Here is a 17,905-nt window from a genome sequence, read left to right as displayed (position 1 = left end):
GATGCTGAACTCCCCTTGAAACTGATGAGGCTGCATTCTTCCAGGAGCTACAACTGGACCAGTAACCTGACACCTCAGACCGACTCTGATTTCCTAGCCTAAGTAAGACCCATTTGCTGGGAGATTTCACAGGCTAAAGTCAAGAGGGGGGGGGGGAAGGGTCCTAACTGCCCTACTCCCCCTTCCCTACAGGACCACCCATGCTTTCCCCACCCTATTCTCCCTGGGAACTCTCTCCCATAAAAACTTGGGAGACCCCCCCACCCCAATTCTCAGGATGAAATGAGAAAAGGGCCTCCCTCTCCAGCTCCAACCCTTCCCACCTGGTCAAGTTGCCTAATGCCTAAAGTGTTGGGAACCAGTGTCAAGAATCTGAAGAATGGGATGGAAACTGAGAGCAGGGCATTCCCTTGAACTGACCTCTGGAGGTCAAGAGAAGACTGGGGCCCAGGCTGTGAACTCTGACATCACTGGATATTCCCATTGTATTAAAGGAAGGGATGGGGAATAGAAGATGGAGGGGAGAGTGACCTCCATGGATCAGATGGAGAAGTTAGGACTAGGATGGAGAGGGACAATGGGGTGGGGGTTGGGAGGGTAAGAATGTTCCTTCACTTCTTATAATGAAAAGGAAACAGCATTTGGGGTGGGGGATCCAGAAGCCTTATCTCTGCTCTCTGCTCTCTGCTCTGGCCTCTACTCCGGTTGATAGGGATGCACAGAGACAATAGAAAGAAAGGAAGGGGGAGTACCGGTGTATCTCCGGGCCAACTTTGTCTAAAGGGCACAGGGAGGAGAGGGGGCATGGAGGAAGGTGCAGGGCTAAGGGACAGGTGGTCTGTGCTCCCATGGGTGGGGGAAGGGGGGTCGTCTTATGATAAGAAAGTCCAGGCTGAAGCATCTCATGGCTGGGAAAGTTTGAGTTTGGGCCAGAGAGAAGGGACCCCGTTGGGAGCTCTGCCCTTCGCTCCCCTAGCCTTACCCCCTTCCTAGGGAGCATCTCCTTGGCCAAGCCGTGTAAAGGGAGGGCAGCGTGATCCCGGCGCCCCGAGCCTCATGCCCCCCGGGCCCATCAGGCCGCCACCTCCCCCACGTCTCCTCGGTCGTCCTTCACACGCCCCACCCTCCCCACTCACCAGCGCACCAGCTCCCAGCGCTTCTCCCCGGGCTCCCTGCGGCCCGCCATGCCTCGGACCCCCGCCTGGCCCCCTCTGGGCGCCTCCTCCCTCCTACTCCCACCCCTGTCCCAGCCGGGGACCGCTGGAGGAGGCGGCGGCGGCTGCTCCGTCTGCGGCAGGACAGGGAGAGAGAGAACCGAGAGCGAGCTCGGTGAGGGATCAGGGGCAGAACTGGCCGGAGCTGGGGCGGGGGAGGAGAGGCACCGTAGGGCGGGGCGGAAAGTGGGGGGCCCAGGCTAGGTCTTCTCTACGCCTTTCTACCACCTGGAGGCCCGGCCTAGGCCCGCTGCTCCCCGCGGAGTCGGAATTTGGAGAGCGAACTGGGGAGGAAAGAGTTTCTGGGACACCCCCGCAACTCTGCACCCCAGCCCCGCCGCTGGCTGCACGGTGCGTGCGAACAGACCAGCGCTCCGCCCCACCTGCAGTAGAGTCGTAGACTCAGAGATCCAGCACCTCAGAAGCCATTTCGTCCAGCCCTCTCAATCGAAAAATGAGGAGCCTGAGGAAGGCTAACAAGTGTGGAGGGTTTGAAGCCCCAGTGGTCCAGGGCGCTCTTTCAGGAGTGAGGGCCCCTTTCTCTTTTTATGTTATTTTCTGCTGAGGGGCTCAGATTCCTGGGAGCTTGTGAGAGGCCACCAGCCTCCCCCATTCTTCTTCCTTTTCCCTCTCCAGGACTTACACATACAAAAGGGATGCCCCTAACATTGGGCAAGGTTTTAGAAAGCACTCCCCTTGCAATTGAGGGAGGGGCCTAGGTGTAAGTCTCTGATACCGGTGTTACCTTGGACAAGTCACTTTCTCACTCTGGTCCTCAGCTTCCTCCTCTGAAAAATGAACTAGTTGAACCAAATCAGCAGTTCTCAAAATGTGATCAGAGGACCTCTGTTCCTGAGACATCTTCGGGGAGACCTTGAGAGATAAAAACTATTTTTCATAATAATTCTAAGACATTTTCATTTCTAATATGGTCAATATTGAATCGTGTGTAACACATGCAATAAAAGCTTTTTAGATGAGCTTCAATTTTTTTAAAGTTTGAGCAATGGACTAGATTTTCTCTAATGTATTCATTGGCTTCAAAATTCTGTGTTTCCAAGACTTTGCTGACTTGCTGTGTGACTCTGGGTTAGGCACATACCTCTCTGAGCCTCTCCTTTCTTATTGAGCAAGCAGTGTGGTACAATGGAAAGACCACAGGGTTTGGAGTCAGAGAAGCTAGGTTTGAATCCTTCATTACCATTTAGCTTTTGCATCATATTAACCAAGTCACTCAGTCCTCTGGGCCTCTGTTTTATCATCTGTAAAATGAGGGTATTGGACTAGGTGACCTGAAGGTCCATTTCAGCTCCAAGTCTGTGATCCAGTGACTTTGGTCCTATCTGTGGGACAGTGAGCAAGTCCATTTTCTTCTCTAGGTTTCAATTTCCTTTCCTGTAAAATTGGGCCAATACACAAAATCACAGGCCTCCTGGGAGGATTCCAGAGGATGATGTAAATTGCTCGGCAATCTTCAGACATTCCAATGTGCCTTAGATTTGATGACCTAAGATTATGGGGGGAAAGGGTTGGCAAGCTACATCAACAAAGAAATATTTTACTGCATCTTTTGCTGTTTTCATGCCCTGGATTTCTACCTCCCTTTCGTGTGTTGTCATCTCCCATTAGAATGTAAGCTACCTGAAAAGAAAGTTTGTCTTTCTTTTTGTATCCCAATACTTAGCATAGTGCTTGGCACATAGCACGTCATAAATTCCTGTTTCCTTTTTTCTTATTACAAGGAAAGAGGTTCGAGGAGGAACATAGATAGATACATGACCTTTCTCAGTTTGCTCTTCTATGAAATAGTGATAATAAAACTCTTACCACTTTCCTCACCAAGCTCTTGTGAGGAAAGTGCTTTGTAAACTTTGAAATGGTCAAAGTCAAGACTGACCTAAAGAGCAATGGAGGGAGACATGAGATTCATAAATAAGCTACAGCTTATTTCCAGTGATCACTTAATCTCAAGAAGTGGCAGGAGGAATATAAAGTAGATGGCTGGAAAAGGAGAGAGGAGGTCAGTCATGTGAAAGAAAAATTAAAAATGATATAGACAATTTAAGCATTCCATTGGTACTCACAAAATACAAGGCCTTGAGGAAAGTTTCCAGGACATTGGATCCTCTAGAGAAGATCTATAGATGAACATGATAAAAATGATGGGTAAAGAAAACACAGGATGAGAAGGCATGGGTAGATTTCCATCTGTTCTGTTGGAGGGCATGCACCCTGATCCATTGAAGGCTTGAGAGTAGGGACTGGTCTTATTTTTGTTTCTTTATTACTGATGCCTAGCACAGAGCCTGGCAAATAGTAGGTTCTTTTTTTGTTTTTGTTTTTTTTAGTGAGGCAATTGGGGTTAAGTGACTTGCCCAGGGTCACACAGCTAGTAAGTGTTAAGTGTCTGAGGCTGGATTTGAACTCAGGTACTCCTGACTCCAGGGCCGGTGCTCTATCCATTGTGCCACCTAGCTGCCCCCAAATAGTAGGTTCTTTAAGAGAAAAGAAAAGAAATTAGGTTTTAAGAAGCCAAAGTCCAGTTGATCACACAAAAATCTTATGTCTCTCTAGCATGAATATTTTCTTGGGGAAAAAAGGTCCAGTAAGCACAAAATATGGCAAATAACCCCGCAAATTAAATTGATTGTGTTTTAAAAGACAGGAAATGACTAGTAATTTATGTAGGAATCAGTCTTGAGTCAGTTGTCTGTGTATAGTCAAATGACCAACTTGTTTAGAGCAAAGATCAGTATCATTACCAAGCTAGAAGAATGAAAAAGAGACTTCATGCACTTGAAACAATCAATCCTGACCTGTTTAAAGTGGCTATTGGCAATGGATAGAAGAAACAACATAGACACAGACCCTAATTTGCAAAAATGAAATATGTAGCAGCCAAAGACAACATGAGATATAAATTTGTTCATGAAATAATATAAACTTTATCATAAAATATTATTGAGAAGAGGGGAAGCTAGGTAGTGTAATGGATAGAGCACTAGCCCTGAAGTTGGGAGGACCTGAGTTCAAATCTGGATTCATATACTTACTAGCTGTGTGACCCCAGGGAAGTCACTTGACTCCAATTTCCTTAAACATGCAGGGCCATCTCCAGTAGTCCTGATATATATCTTGCCACTGGATCCAGACAGCTCTGGAGGAGAGCCCTGCCTCACTTAAGTCCAATTCACTGCAAGTCATGACATCACCCCGATGTCATGGTCCTCTTTGAGAATGAAAGACAAACCAAAAAAGCAGGGGTAGCAATCCTTATCTCAGACAAAGCAAAAGCAAAAATAGATCTAATTAAAAGAGATAAGGAAGGAAACTACATCTTGCTAAAAGATAATAAAGTAATATAATACTAAACATGTGTGCGCCAAGTAGTATAGCATCCAAATTCTTAGAAAAGTTAAATGAGTTACAAGAGGAATAGACAGCAAAGCTATACTAGTGGGAGATATGAACCTTTCCCTCTAAGATTTAGGTAAATCTAACCCCAAAATAAATAAGAAAGAAGTTAAAGAGGTGAATAGAATATTATAAAGTTAGATATGATAGGTATCTGGAGAAAATTGAATGGGGATAGAAAGGAATATATCTTTTTCTCAGCAGTACATGGAACATACTCAAAAATTTACCATGTGCTAGGGCACAAAAACCTTATAGTCAAATGTAGAAAGGCAGAAATAGTAAATGCATTCTTCTCGGATCATGATGTAATTAAAATTATATGTAATAAAGAGCCATGGAAAGGTGAACTGAAAATTAATTGGAAACTAAATAATCTCATCCTAAAGAATGAGTAGAGGGGCAGCTAGGTGGCACAGTGGATAGAGCACTGGCCCTGGATTCAGGAGTACCTGAGTTCAAATCCGGCCTCAGACACTTGACACTTACTAGCTGTGTGACCCTGGGCAAGTCACTTAACCCCCATTGCCTCACCAAAAAAAACCCAAAAACAAAAACAAAAAACCAAAAGAATGAGTAGGTCAGACAACAAATCATAGAAACAATCAATAACTTCATCTGAGAGAATGGCAATAATGAGACAACATACCAAAACCTATGGGAAGCAACCAAAGCAGTGCTTAGGGGAAATTTTATATCTCTAAATGCTTACATGAGAATGAAGGACAAAGAAACAACAATGACAACAACAATTGAGAAGAATAGGTGGGAAATTCTGAATAAAGTAGTAGGAAGCAAAGAAAAAATGAAAAATTTAAAGAAAGCTTGGTAATAGCCTCGACTAAACAAAGTCATCCCAAAGGCACTTAAGGATGAAAATGAAAGTTCAGCAAAAAAAGAAAAAGAAAAATGGAAAGATCTGCAAAGATTTCTATAACAAACTCTTTCACTATCAAATACAGTCAATTCTAACATGGACTGTAACATCCTAGTTCCAAACATGCTTATAGAGGAAATAGAAATAGCCCTAAAGTGAACAAATATGGGAAAAGTGAACAAAAACTCAAATGAGATGTACTTTGAGGAGATCCATGCTAGAGACAACACAATTGTGAGGGCATTGAGTGTGGATTCACAAGATATCTAAAGGAGGGAAAGTTACCTAAGGGATGCAGGAAAATCTCAGAACTTTATAATAATACTGAAAAAAGAGACAAAGAGAACACTAGGGGCCATCTGATGTATGCCTACTTTCCCCATCTATGTAATATTTTTATTAGAATCATCTGGGGGGGGCAGCTAGATGGCACAGTGAATAGAGCACCGGCCCTGGATTCAAGAGGACCTGAGTTCAAATCCAGTCTCGGACACTTGACACTTACTAGCTGTGTGACCCTGGGCAAGACACTTAACCCTCACTGCCCCACAAAAATAAAATTTTGGAAAAAAAAAAAAAAGATGATCCACTGGAGAAGGAAATGGCAAACCTCTCTGGAATCTGTGCCAAGAGAACCCCACAAAAAAAAAAAAGAATCATCTCCACCTGCATTAAAGTTACCCTTAATGAATTTTTAGTATTGAACAAGCAGTCTTTCTCAAGCAATATTACACAGTAAATCACATCTTTGCCATCGTGTTTTTGTTTTAAAGATGTGGGGAATATAATATCCCACCATGTTTATTGTTTATTAGAAAAGCACTATTATATTGAATATTAGAAAAGCATTTGACCTGATAGAACAAAATATCCCTTAAAGGCTCTCTTTAAACAAGATGTCTCTCCGCCACAGGTCAAAATAATTCATGATTCTTTGAAAGATTTTATAAGAAATAACCTTGTTTGGGGCAGCTAGGTGGCACAGTGGATAAAGTAACGGCCCTGGATTCAGGAGAACCTGAGTTCAAATCCGGCCTCAGACACTTAACACTTACTAGCTGTGTGACCCTGGGCAAGTCACTTAACACTCACTGGCCTGCAAAAAAAGAAAAAGAAAAGAAAAAGAAGTCCCCTTAAGGAGAGTTATCAGAATGGGGAGGGAGAAGCAAAAGAACTACTCAAGGAGAGAGGAGAGAATAGGTCGAAGAAAGCACCATTTTTTCCCAGCGTTTACTCATCTGATAATGGTGCCCCCACAAATGTGTGTTTTCCAAGAAATGCCAAAGTGCTCCCTCTTAGAGCCGGGACTTGATTATTGTCAAGATAGGAAGGAATAGATTCCTCTAGAGGGAGGAGGAGGAAATTCCTCTAGGACGTGGCCTACAAGAGTGGTTTAATCAGGCAAGAGCTGAACAAGAACCAGATTTGGAGTCTTTCCTTCTGGAGGGGTGACATCTTTCTCTTCCTCCTCAAATGATCGTATATTATTTACTTATCTGTTTAAATGCCCTAAACCCGGGGGCAGCTAGGTGGTGCAGTGGATAAAGCACAGGCCCTGGATTCAGAAGGACCTGAGTTCAAATCTGGTCTCAGACACTTAACACTAGCTGTGTGACCCTGGGTAAGTCACTTAACCCCATTGCCCCACAAAAACAAACAAACAAAAAGAACGATGCACTCTTGCACACAAATCCAATTAGAATAAAATAATATTTTTTTAATTAATTAATTAATTAAATGCCCTAAACCCAAGCTGCTCAAGGAGACTTTCCTTTTTGTCTACATCCACAGAACTTACTCGAGGCACAATATTTGCCTCACACATAGTAGGGGATTGATGAGCGTTTGTCGAACTGAATCTTATGCTGTATTGAATTGAGTGACATCCAGGCAGGACTCTATGGCCCATCATGCTTCAGCCGCAGACAGATTCGCGGTGGATGCTCATGAAATATTTATTAAATTAATGTTTCTAAATCAACTTTGCCCATTGCCCATAAGCAGGACTTTACTTCTGGAACTTCTCTCTCGTCCCCTAGAGAACCCCAAGGGCGGGGCCTGGGCCTGGAAGCTGGGTTGGGGACCGGGAGTGGCGAGGGGGAGCTAGCGCTCTTGGGAGCTGTCCGTGGTGCCGACAGCCACTGGCTCTGTTGGGTACTCTCTCCCCGCCCAGGTCCCGAAGCTAGGACTCCTCCGCCCGCCCCCCCCCCCCCGCCCATCCCCTTCCCTTTACTATCTCTGTGACCTAAAGAAGTCCTCTCTAGCTTTCCCCACCCAACCTCCACTCCTCCCACATCTCTCCCCGAGGCCTCCCACTCCCGTCGCCCACCAGGCTCTTTTCTGCCGCTCTGTTTCCCCAGTGGCTGTAAACTCCTTCAGTTCGCCTTGCTGCACCGCCCCCCGCCCTCCATCCATTCGCTTAACCTTGCACCCCGCACCGGGCTTGGGTGCAGTCAGCATCAGCCCCTCCCCGCCCCCAGTCTCCTCCCCGCCCTCTCCCAGTCTATCCCAGGTCCCGGTCCCCTCCCCCTCCTCTTCTTCGTCTATCCCCATCACCCCTCCTCCTCCTCTTCCTCCTCCTCCTTCTCTTCTGCCCTCCCTCCGATCTCTCGCCAGTTCCGGTCACGTTGCTCGGTGTTTACGCCTTGATCCCGCCCCAAAGCCCCCCCTTGAAGCCCCGGAGCACCCCTCCTTCTCCCCCAGCCCCCTGCCTCCGATCCCCCCCCCCCCGAGATTGGAGCCGGCCAGCCCCGGCACCTCCCGCCCGCGCAGCTGATGGAGCCGCAGCCAGAACCGGCGCCACAGAGGCCGGGGAGCATCTAAGCGGGTTGGAGGAGAGGCGCCCCCCACCCCAACCTCCCCAGCCCCAGCCGCGGTTCTCCTCTGCCGGCCGGACCCGCCGCTCCCTCGGGTCGCGAAGGTGAGGACGGGAGGAGTGGGGAGAGCAGCGGAGGCGGGGCAGGGTGGAGGGGGGCTGACGAGGTGAAGGGGAACAGAGCCAGACACTGCGCCTGCCTCCTGGGAAGGTTGGAGCCAGGGCTGCAGGGGCCCGAACGCTAAGGAGGGAGCGCGACTCAGTTCCGCTGCCTGCAGAAGTTGTCCTCCACGGCTTGGCCCCTAGCCCCTGAACCCTCCTGCCCAGCCATGCTTCGCAGGAACCAAGGTGGAGATGGGTGAGGGAGTCCAGGGGTGCCCAGACCAAGACTTCTCTCCTTTCACACACTTCCCCCTCTACCTTCCTTTCCTTCTCCTCCTCCCTTCCCCCTCCCTTCTTTCTTTATTTTTCGTCCTTCCATTATCCCTCCCCCATCCCCTGCCTTTCTCCTCTTCTCCCCTTCCCCTGGGTGTTCATATTCCCAGCAAAATCAGAACAGTTCAGGATAAATGACTCTCGAGGGATTCCCCCACTCCCCCAGGATTCAATTAAATCAATATCCACGAAGTCTCTACAACGTATAAGGCACTGGGCTAGGGTCTGGATGCATACAGAGATAAATAAGACACAGTCCCTGCCTTCAAGGAGTTTAAAGTCTAGTAAGAGGTAACAATCTCTATTCCAGCCCCACCGCAGCTCCTGAGCCCACCTCCCCAGTTTGCAGCTCCGGGCTTGAGTTTTGTAAGGAAGTCTTTCGTGGAGGAAGGCAAAAAGAGGAGAGTTATGTAGGTCTGGGGGACATGGACTCGGGGAAGAGGAAAGGAAGCTACGCAGAAAGACTTCCAGGTGAGGGTATTTGGGTGATGGAGGCATTTGCTGCTCTATCCGCCTTGCAGACAGATTCAGAGAAAATTTACCTGCCTTGCTCGGTGCCTCATTTCTTTTAAAACCAGTCTCGTTTCTTCCAGGCAGGATCGTTCACAGGGTTAGAGAATCCCACTGGAGATGGGGGGGGGCGGGGGGATCAGCTCTTGCAGTCACTTCTCAGAACCTTCCCCTTCTTTTCGCTCCCCTCCCCTCCCCACCAGATTGTGGCAGATTACCCCTGGGGGAGAAAGCTTGCAGAAGGGGAATGAGGTAGTCCAGTAAGGCTTCAATGAACAGCTGGAGTCAGCCTGGAAACCACAGTATCCCTTCCCCTACTATAAAATAACAATCTGAATTGGGAGGTCATCTAACCCCTTCTGTACCTGGGCATAAATCCCCTTTTACCAGTGAAACTGGTTTTCCAGTTTCTGCTTCAAGATTGCCACTTCCATGGGGATTCATTATGTCCCAAAGCAGTGCCCTCCATTTTTGGATGGCTTCCAGTCTTAGTAAGCTTTTCCTGAGGGCAAACCTAAATCTATCCCTCCAACTTCTCTCCATTATTCCTAATTCTGGCCTCTGAGAAGACAAACAGAACAAGATCAATCCCTCTTCTGTATAATGGGAAACATTTGGGGCCAACAGTCATGTCCCCCATAAGTTTTTTTTTCCTTCTTCTCCAGAATAAGCATCAGTATGAATCTTTATATAGCCTAGTGTCCAGTCCTATCACCCTCTTCTGGAAGCATCCTCGATTGTAAGTCTCCCACCCAGAATGTGGTACCTACACACACAAAATTTGAGAGGTGGTTTGACCAGGGCCAAGGAAGGCAAGGGATATCACCTTTTTGGACCAGCATACTCTGATCCTAAAATGGTATTAGTTTGGGGGAGTACTGCCAACATAAACTATTGATATGATTCACTAAAATCCGTAGGATGTTTTCAGAGAAATCACTGTCTAGCCACATCTCTCCCAATTTGTACTTGTGGCATTGAATGTTTTGACCCAAGTATAGGACTTTACATTGATCTCTGCCTTCTCCCAAATTTCCATATCACGGCTAAATCTATGGCTTAGCTGTGCTAAAGCATAGGAGCATCATTTTATATTCCAAGCCTCCAACAGACTTTTGGGAAGAGGTTCTTCTGCCTCCAGCAGGCCAATGACAAGGACAATAATATCATTTTAAATTTATATCACCCTTTGAACGTTTCAACATGTTGTCTGTGGCCCAATCCTACAGATTACCCATGAGATTAGTCCATCAGACAGTTTTCTCCCCATTTCACATCTGAGGACCCAGAGACACAAAGGAGATAAATGACTTGTCTAAGCTTGTCCAATAAGATAGGTGCTAGAATGCAGGTCTCCTAACTTCTCTTCAGGGGTTCATTCTGCATGGTGTAACCCAGGACATCTCTCACATGTCAGCAGAGTGTAGTGGGAAAAGCACCTAGAGACTTGTGTTCGGCTAACTTGTATGACCTTATGGGTGTCATAGAAGCATCATAAAATGATCACATCTGAGACAGAAGGGACTTCAGAAATCATATGCCCACCCCAACCCCTTCATTATACAGATGACAAAACTGAGGCCCAAGTGGACTAGGTTAAATTCAATTTCACAAACATTTATTAAGTACTTATGATACCCAAGACAATGGGCCACGTGCTGGACTCTCCCAAGATCACCCAAGTTGGGGCAGCTAGGTGGGCAGTGGATAGAGCACCAGCCCTGGAGTCAGGAGGACCTGAGTTCAAATCCGGCCTCAGACACTTAACACTTACTAGCTGTGTGACCCTGGGCAAGTCACTTAACCCCAATTGCCTCACTAAAAAAAAAAAAAAAAGATCATCCAAGTTATAGGCAGCAGAGCTGGAATTTAACAAAGATACTCTGAAGCCAAACCCAGTGTGTGTCCCTTCTCTGGGCCTCAGTTTCCTCTACTGTAAAATGAGGAACCTAGAAAGTCTATAAGACTATAGATACCTTCCCTATACAGGAGTATCTTGGATAATAGATGTCACTCTTAAGGCCCTGAAAAAGGTTCTAGGAGCTCGGGTCCTCCAGTCTCCTGCTCCAACATGTGATCGCCACATTCCCATAGCCAACCCTTTTCTTTCTCTGATGCAAGATCAGGATAGAAACCAGGTGGGTGAGAAAGAACAGAATCAGAGGAATCCAGACTTAAGAACCTTCCAAAGAAAAGCAAACAGATGACATTAGAAGTAGAAAGAGAGAACGAGGGGCTTCCACCTGTGGGAACCCTGTCCTCTGCTTCCTTGCTGTATAAGGAGATAATAATGCCCAGTACTGTTTGAAGGCTATAACCATCTCTTGAACCCTCTTCCAGCGCAGAATATCTCCAGTTCTATTATTCAGATGCACTCGTGTTCTATCTGTGGCTTTACTCTCAGGGGGTATCTTGTCAGAAAAAACTACAATTTCCCTTTCCCAAAGTCAGTTTACAAAAGGAGTCTGTTCAGAAGCAGAGAGACTGAACTGGAAGCCCAGATAAGGCTGATGTTATTTACAGAGGTCATGAGGTCAGGGCTCTGCCAGCAGTTCCACAGTTGACAGAGTCAGGTGACTTCTGGACTTGAGATCTGAGGAAGAGAAAAGAACAGAAAAGGGAGAAACCTGGTGATCTCAGGGGTGGGGTGGGAGAAGGCTCCAGCAGCACACGGAACAGATGCTTCACAACCTTCATTTCCTGCCGCCCGAGGGCATGAAGCACAGAAACTGAGATGCAGGCCCCAGGACTGAATGTCTAATCTGATATGTTGGCACCTCCCTGGTCCCAGCTCTTAGAGTGGATTAGGATTTCCTGAGCTGCCGCACAGGGACGTTCAGTTTGTCCCCTTCACCATCCCTTCCCCCCCTCCTCACGGAACATTGGAATGTCCACCAGGATCATTTGTGGTCCATATTTCCTCCCTGAGAGGAGAGGAACAACTACTGCGGCTCGTCTGGAGCAGGTTCAGGTCCTGCTGTGGAGGCTGCACAGACAGCTGGGCTACTCAGGATCTAGTAGCAAGTGGGTTAATCCTCAGGGGCTACATGGGAAAGGCTTTGGTTGTTTAGCCACCAACATTCCAGAAGCTGGGAGTGGGCATTTTATCTCCCAGACAATAGCCCCTGCTATACACACTCATACACAGACACACACGTAGGTAGGTAGCCACAGGTAAACACCTAAAGGTCCCACCTTCTGCAGAAAGCTTTTCCCAAACCCCCTTAATGCTAGTGCCATCACTCTGTTGGTTATGTCTTTATCCTCTCTGTATCTCGTCTGTACACAGTTGTTTGCATGTTGTCCTCCTCCTTAGACTGAGATCTTTGAGAGAGGGGATTGTCTTTTGCCTTTCTTTGTATCCTTAAGATTTAGCACAGTGCCTAGCACATAGCAGAGGCTTAATAAATGTTAGTTGGCTGATACCCCTAAAGTACACCATGTCTGCAGTTACACACATTGATAAGTCCACAGACTTTCAAAAGCACCACGCCTCCTGGCATCCCCACCCCCACTCACCATACCTCCAAACACATCACATTTACAAGCATATACACACACTTCTTTGGGCGTAAATCCCTTCCAATGTACATGCCTGCATACAACCATGCCTGCAAGCATGCTGACACAGACTCAAAGGTACATGGACACTATTCTCACCTACACATCCATGTGCATTCATGGTCCTTCTCTCACTCCCCGCCCCTACACACACACACACACACACACACACACACACACACACACAGCTAATCAGTTGTCAAGTCTTCTGGATTCCATCTCCACAACAGCTTTTGAATGCATCTCCTTCTCCCCGCTCAAAGAATGGGGAGCTACCACCTCTGTTCAGACCCCCAACACCTTTTCCCTGGACTATTCTACTAGCCTCTTAGCTGGTCTCTCTGCCTCATAACTGCATGCTCTGGGACAGCTAGGTGGCGCAGTGGATAAAGCACCAGTGCTGGATTCAGGAGGACCTAAATTCAAATCTGGCCTCAGACACTTGACACTAGCTGTGTGACCCTGGGCAAGTCACTTAACCCTCATTGCCTCACAAAAACAAAACTAAACAAAAAAATAACTGTCTGCTCTGGTCCATCCTCGACACAGCTGTCAAAGTGATATTCCTAAGGCACAGGACTGACCACTCCTCTAATCAATAAGCTTCAGTGGCTCCCTATGGCCTCTAGAATCAGATTCGAGATCTTCTAACCAGCATTTAGAGCCCATTACCAGCTGGCCCCAACTTACCTTTCTAGCTTTATTGCACATTTCTCCCCTTCCTGCTCTCTGTGGTCCAGTCAACCCAGCCTCTAGTTCCTTTCACATGGCATTCTCCCAGCTCCCAGCTCCCATCTCCCATGCTTGGAATGGGTTCTCTCCCCGCCTCTACCTCCTCGAATCCCCAGATAGATTTAAAAGTTCAACTTGAAAGTCCTCTCCTGTATGAGACCTAGCTTGAACCAACTCACCCCCCCAAAAAGTTTTTACTTTTTAAAAGTATGTGTTCATGTTATCTCCCCCTATAGAACATAAAGTCATTGAGGCCAGGGATTACTTGATTTTTTTGTCTTTACATTCCTAGTGCCTAATGCAATACCGAACATTTAATCAATGCTTGCTGTTTGACGAAGGGGCAGCTAGGTAGCACAGAGAATAGAGTGATGAGTTCAAATCTGGCCTCCAGCACTTACTAGCTGTGTGACCCTGAGCAAGTCGATGTACCCTGTTTACCTCAGTTCCCTCATCTGTCCAATGAGCTGGAGAAGGAAATGGCAAACCACTCCAATATCTTGGTCAAGAAAAGCCCATCAGGCAGCTAGGTGGCGCAGTAGATAGAGTACTGGCCCTGGATTTAGGAGGACCTGAGTTCAAATCCAGCCTCATACACTTTACATACTTACTAGCTGTGTGACCTTAGGCAAGTCACTTAACCCCAATTGCTTCACGCACACACACACACACAAAAAAGCCCAGAAGGAGTTATGAACAATAAGCCATGATTGAAATGCCTGAACAAGAAAAAGAAGATATTTCAATCTATCAACAAGCATTCATTAAACCACCATTCTGTGGCAATAACAGGTTCTGTAATAGGTACAAAGACAAAAAAGGAAAAAAATCCCTGTTCTCAAAGAGTTTACATTCCATGGGGGCACCTAAGTGGTGCAGTAGATAAAGCATCAGCCCTGAATTCAGGAGGACCTGAGTTCAACTTTGACCTCAGATACTTAACACATACTAGCTGTGTGACCATTATTGCCCCACCAAAAAAAAAAAAAAAGAGTTTAAATTCCATCAGGGGATGACCACACACAGAGAGGCTCAGACAAACATCTACAATCATGTATCAAGACATACATGTAGCCAAGTCACAGATAAGGTACACACACACACACAGACATCCCAAACCATGAACACATTCAGTGTCTGGTGCCTAGTTTACTGCTCTTCATGGAAGCCTCGCTGGAGGACCTGGACTTGAAATAAATCCTGAAATCAAGAATCCTAAAATTCAGCAAGGATCTACCATAGTAAATGTTAACTGAGAAAATGTTAACAAGTGTTAACAGCTCACTCTGCTGAACTCTACTCTGGCATATTCAAAGAAGAATAGACCCAACCTCTGCCCTCAAAAGTTTACAGTTTAATCGGGGGTGGGGGGAAGGAGAGAAGAAAGGGCACCTTTATCTTCTTGATAAAGGACAATGCAAGGTATCATACAGTAATGAGGACAAGGGGCCTGTTCCAGCTGGGGAGTATGGGACAATATCAGCAGAGAATTAGAGGGAAGGGTAGAAGCCAGGCTACAGAAACATGCTGCTAATGAGGGGAGTGTCAGGGGTCCCAAGAAGAGGTTCCTGAGGTTCTTTGGTTGGTGATTCTTTCTAATTTTTCATCTCCTCTTATAAGAACAGGAAGAGAGAATTTAGTGCAACCTCCTTATGATATAAAAGAGAAAACTGAGGCCAGGAGAGGGGGGAATGACTTATTTAAGATCACCCAGCTAGAGGGCAGCTAGGTGGTGCAGTGGATAAAGCACCGGCCCTGGATTCAGGAGGACCTGAGTTCAAATCCAGCCCCAGACACTTGACACTTACTAGCTGTATGACCCTGGGCAAGTCACTTAACCCCCATTGCCCCGCAAAAAAAAAAAAAAAAAAAAAAAAAAAAAAAAGATCACCTAGCTAGTTAGCAGAGAGCTGAGATTCAGATCCAGATCTGCTGACTGCAAGTTCTAGACATGTTCATCACAATTCCCGGGTTCTTTTTCCTTCTCTCTATTTTCTTCTCTCTCCACTTGCACCTGACATTGTCAGTGATGGGACCTCACAGAGGGCTAGGAGGGCTAAGGAGAATAATCTCTCTTATTAAAGGAAACAGGCAGGAGAGAGAGCTCAGAGACAATGTTGCAAAGAGGGTTGGTGGGGTGTGAAGAGGTGATATAGACTACAAATGGGAACTTGGCAAGGGTACCCCAATATTTAGGGCCACATAAATACTGAAAGAGTCATTCCTTCCACATCAAGGGAGTTAGCATGGCACCCCCAAGATCTGGAAAAATCCTTGTAAAAACAGGGAAGAAGTCTAAATTACTGTGGTATTAAAAGATAAAATATGTTGATATTATACAATATGTACATATATTTTATCCACTTCTGAATTTTTAAACTCTTTCTGTGTTGTCTACTGACCTTCATATGTCATCGGCAGCTTCTGCCAAACTCCCCCAAAATTCTCATTTAATTTCTTAAGCTGACCCTTGATATATTGAAACTGCAATGGGGAAGGGGCAGCTAGATGGCACACTGGCCCTGGATTCAGGGGGACCTGAGTTCAAATACGGCCTCAGACATTTGACACTTACTAGCTGTGTGACCCTGGGCAAGTCACTTAACCCTCATTGCCGTGCAAAAAAAAAAAGATAGAAAGAAAGAAAGAAAGAAAGAAAGAAAGAAAGAAAGGAAGGAAGGAAGGAAGGAAGGAAGGAAGGAAGGAAGGAAGGAAGGAAGGAAGGAAGGAAGGAAGGAAGGAAGGAAGGAAGGAAGGAAGGAAGGAAGAAAGAAAGAAAGAAACTGGAATGGAGAAAGTCATGATGTGGAAGGGATACCTGAAGATATATAGATAGGTATAGATAGAGATAGATGATTGACCCAATATATTAAAACCTAGATCTAAAGGGAAAAATCAATTTGGGGGAGGGGGCAGAAGGATTCTTGGCTTTTAAACAGGATTCACCATAGGAATCCTATAAATAATCAGCTCCTCTCATGTGTTAGGATACATTTTACAAAGACTCAATTAACAAAGAGCCTTCCAGGCATCTTCCTGGTGATTGAAGCCAGTTGACTCAATGTCATCCATTGAACAAATTAAAAAACTGGATGATTAAATTGAAGAAGAGAAGGCTTAAGAGGGACACAAATCTAGAACAAACCACAAAGTCTAACACCTTCACTTTACAGAGAAGGAAACTGAGACCCGGCAAGGTTAAGTGCCCAAGGACACATGGGTAATATCAGATTTGGGATTTGAACTCAGGTCTTTTGACTTCAGAACTGTCTTTCCACTGCATCACAGTAGCATGACTTTGGCTCTCAAGTGTTTGGAGGAGCGTTGCTTTTTCTTTGTATCACCAGGGTGTAGCACATCATAAGAATTTAAGAATTGTTTGGCAATTGATTGATTCCTGTGGAAGAAGTTCCAGAACACAATTGTTCTGTTTTGTTCCAGAGGACAGAATTAGAAACCATGAACAGAGATTTCAGGGACATAGGTGCTGACTCTAAGGTCTCTTCTAGATATAAATCCTATAATTTGCCTGCATCAGTGGCAGGAGTTTCTTACACCGGGAACTCCCTACACTGACATGATCACAAATATGACCAAAAGAAATGACAATTTATGTTCTTTCCAGTCCTAAATTATACTCCTCCTATCTGGCTCTTCTCTCCCCCATAATCCTCAAAGTTCCCATTTCCCACTCACCCCCACCCCCCCAAAAAAACCCTCAGACCAGTAGGCCCCCTTCCACTCCCTCCCCACCTGGCATCCTCAGAAAGGACTTGAATGCAAGGATGTACTTTAAAGCATTGTTTTTGTCCAATCTCAGGGAGTAGCTAGGTTACCGGGGTGGGAGGGGCGGGGAGGGGAGGGATGGACAGTAGTGGGCATATAAGGCAGAAGCTCTTAGTGGTGCTGGTCTCATTTGGGGAGGGCAAAATCAGGGGACAGGGGTAGAGAAACAAGCCATTGGGTCTTCCCCTTAGGTGGTGATTCAGGGGCACACACTGAAATATCTTCTCTTAGGACCCCCTGAGTACTAGAATTCAAATCCTATCTCTCAGGGCAGCTAGGTGGCGCTGCAATGGATAAGCAGCGGCCCTGGATTCAGGAGGACCTGAGTTCAAATCTGGCCTCAGACACTTGACACTTACTAGCTGTGTGACCTTGGGCAAGTCACTTAACCCCCATTGCCCCACAAAACAAAAACAAACAAACAAATCCTATCTCTGACGATGCTCTAGCTGTGTGACCTTGGACTAGTCGCCTAACTTCTCTGGGCTTCAATTTCCTCATCTATAAAAGGATGATCTTGGACTAACTGAACTCTGAAACTCCTTCTAGCTCTAATTTTGT

At 46.1% G+C, this 17,905-nt stretch overlaps 2 protein-coding genes across 6 annotated transcripts in view; one reads left to right on the top strand and one right to left on the bottom strand.

Annotated features, from left to right (window-relative positions):
• Positions 1 to 1,446, bottom strand: part of RAP1GAP2 (RAP1 GTPase activating protein 2) — a 298,254-nt gene extending 296,808 nt beyond the window's left edge. Inside the window, exon 1 of one of the 3 annotated variants that reach the window (XR_006356225.1) lies at positions 1,137 to 1,446. Coding sequence is in view for 1 of the 3 variants with exons in the window: in XM_043999908.1 (XP_043855843.1) it covers positions 1,137 to 1,186 (50 nt within the window). In the remaining 2 variants the exon portion in view is untranslated. The remainder of the gene's footprint in view (positions 1 to 1,136) is intronic. The other 2 variants (XR_006356224.1, XM_043999908.1) reach the window with 2 other exon arrangements.
• A 6,793-nt stretch (positions 1,447 to 8,239) lies between these two features.
• CCDC92B (coiled-coil domain containing 92B) overlaps positions 8,240 to 17,905 on the top strand; it is a 49,599-nt gene continuing 39,933 nt past the window's right edge. The window contains exons 1-2 of one of the 3 annotated variants that reach the window (XM_043964322.1): positions 8,240 to 8,425; positions 9,066 to 9,226. In XM_043964322.1, the coding sequence (XP_043820257.1) occupies positions 9,181 to 9,226 (46 nt within the window). In that variant the 5' untranslated portion in view covers positions 8,240 to 8,425; positions 9,066 to 9,180. Of the gene's footprint in view, positions 8,426 to 8,634; positions 8,669 to 9,065; positions 9,227 to 17,905 lie in introns of those variants that run through there. The other 2 variants (XM_043964319.1, XM_043964320.1) reach the window with 2 other exon arrangements.

This window comes from Dromiciops gliroides, chromosome 4, assembly GCF_019393635.1.
Source record: "Dromiciops gliroides isolate mDroGli1 chromosome 4, mDroGli1.pri, whole genome shotgun sequence".
Lineage (NCBI taxonomy): Eukaryota > Metazoa > Chordata > Mammalia > Microbiotheria > Microbiotheriidae > Dromiciops > Dromiciops gliroides.
This window is presented reverse-complemented; position numbering and strand designations above follow the sequence as displayed.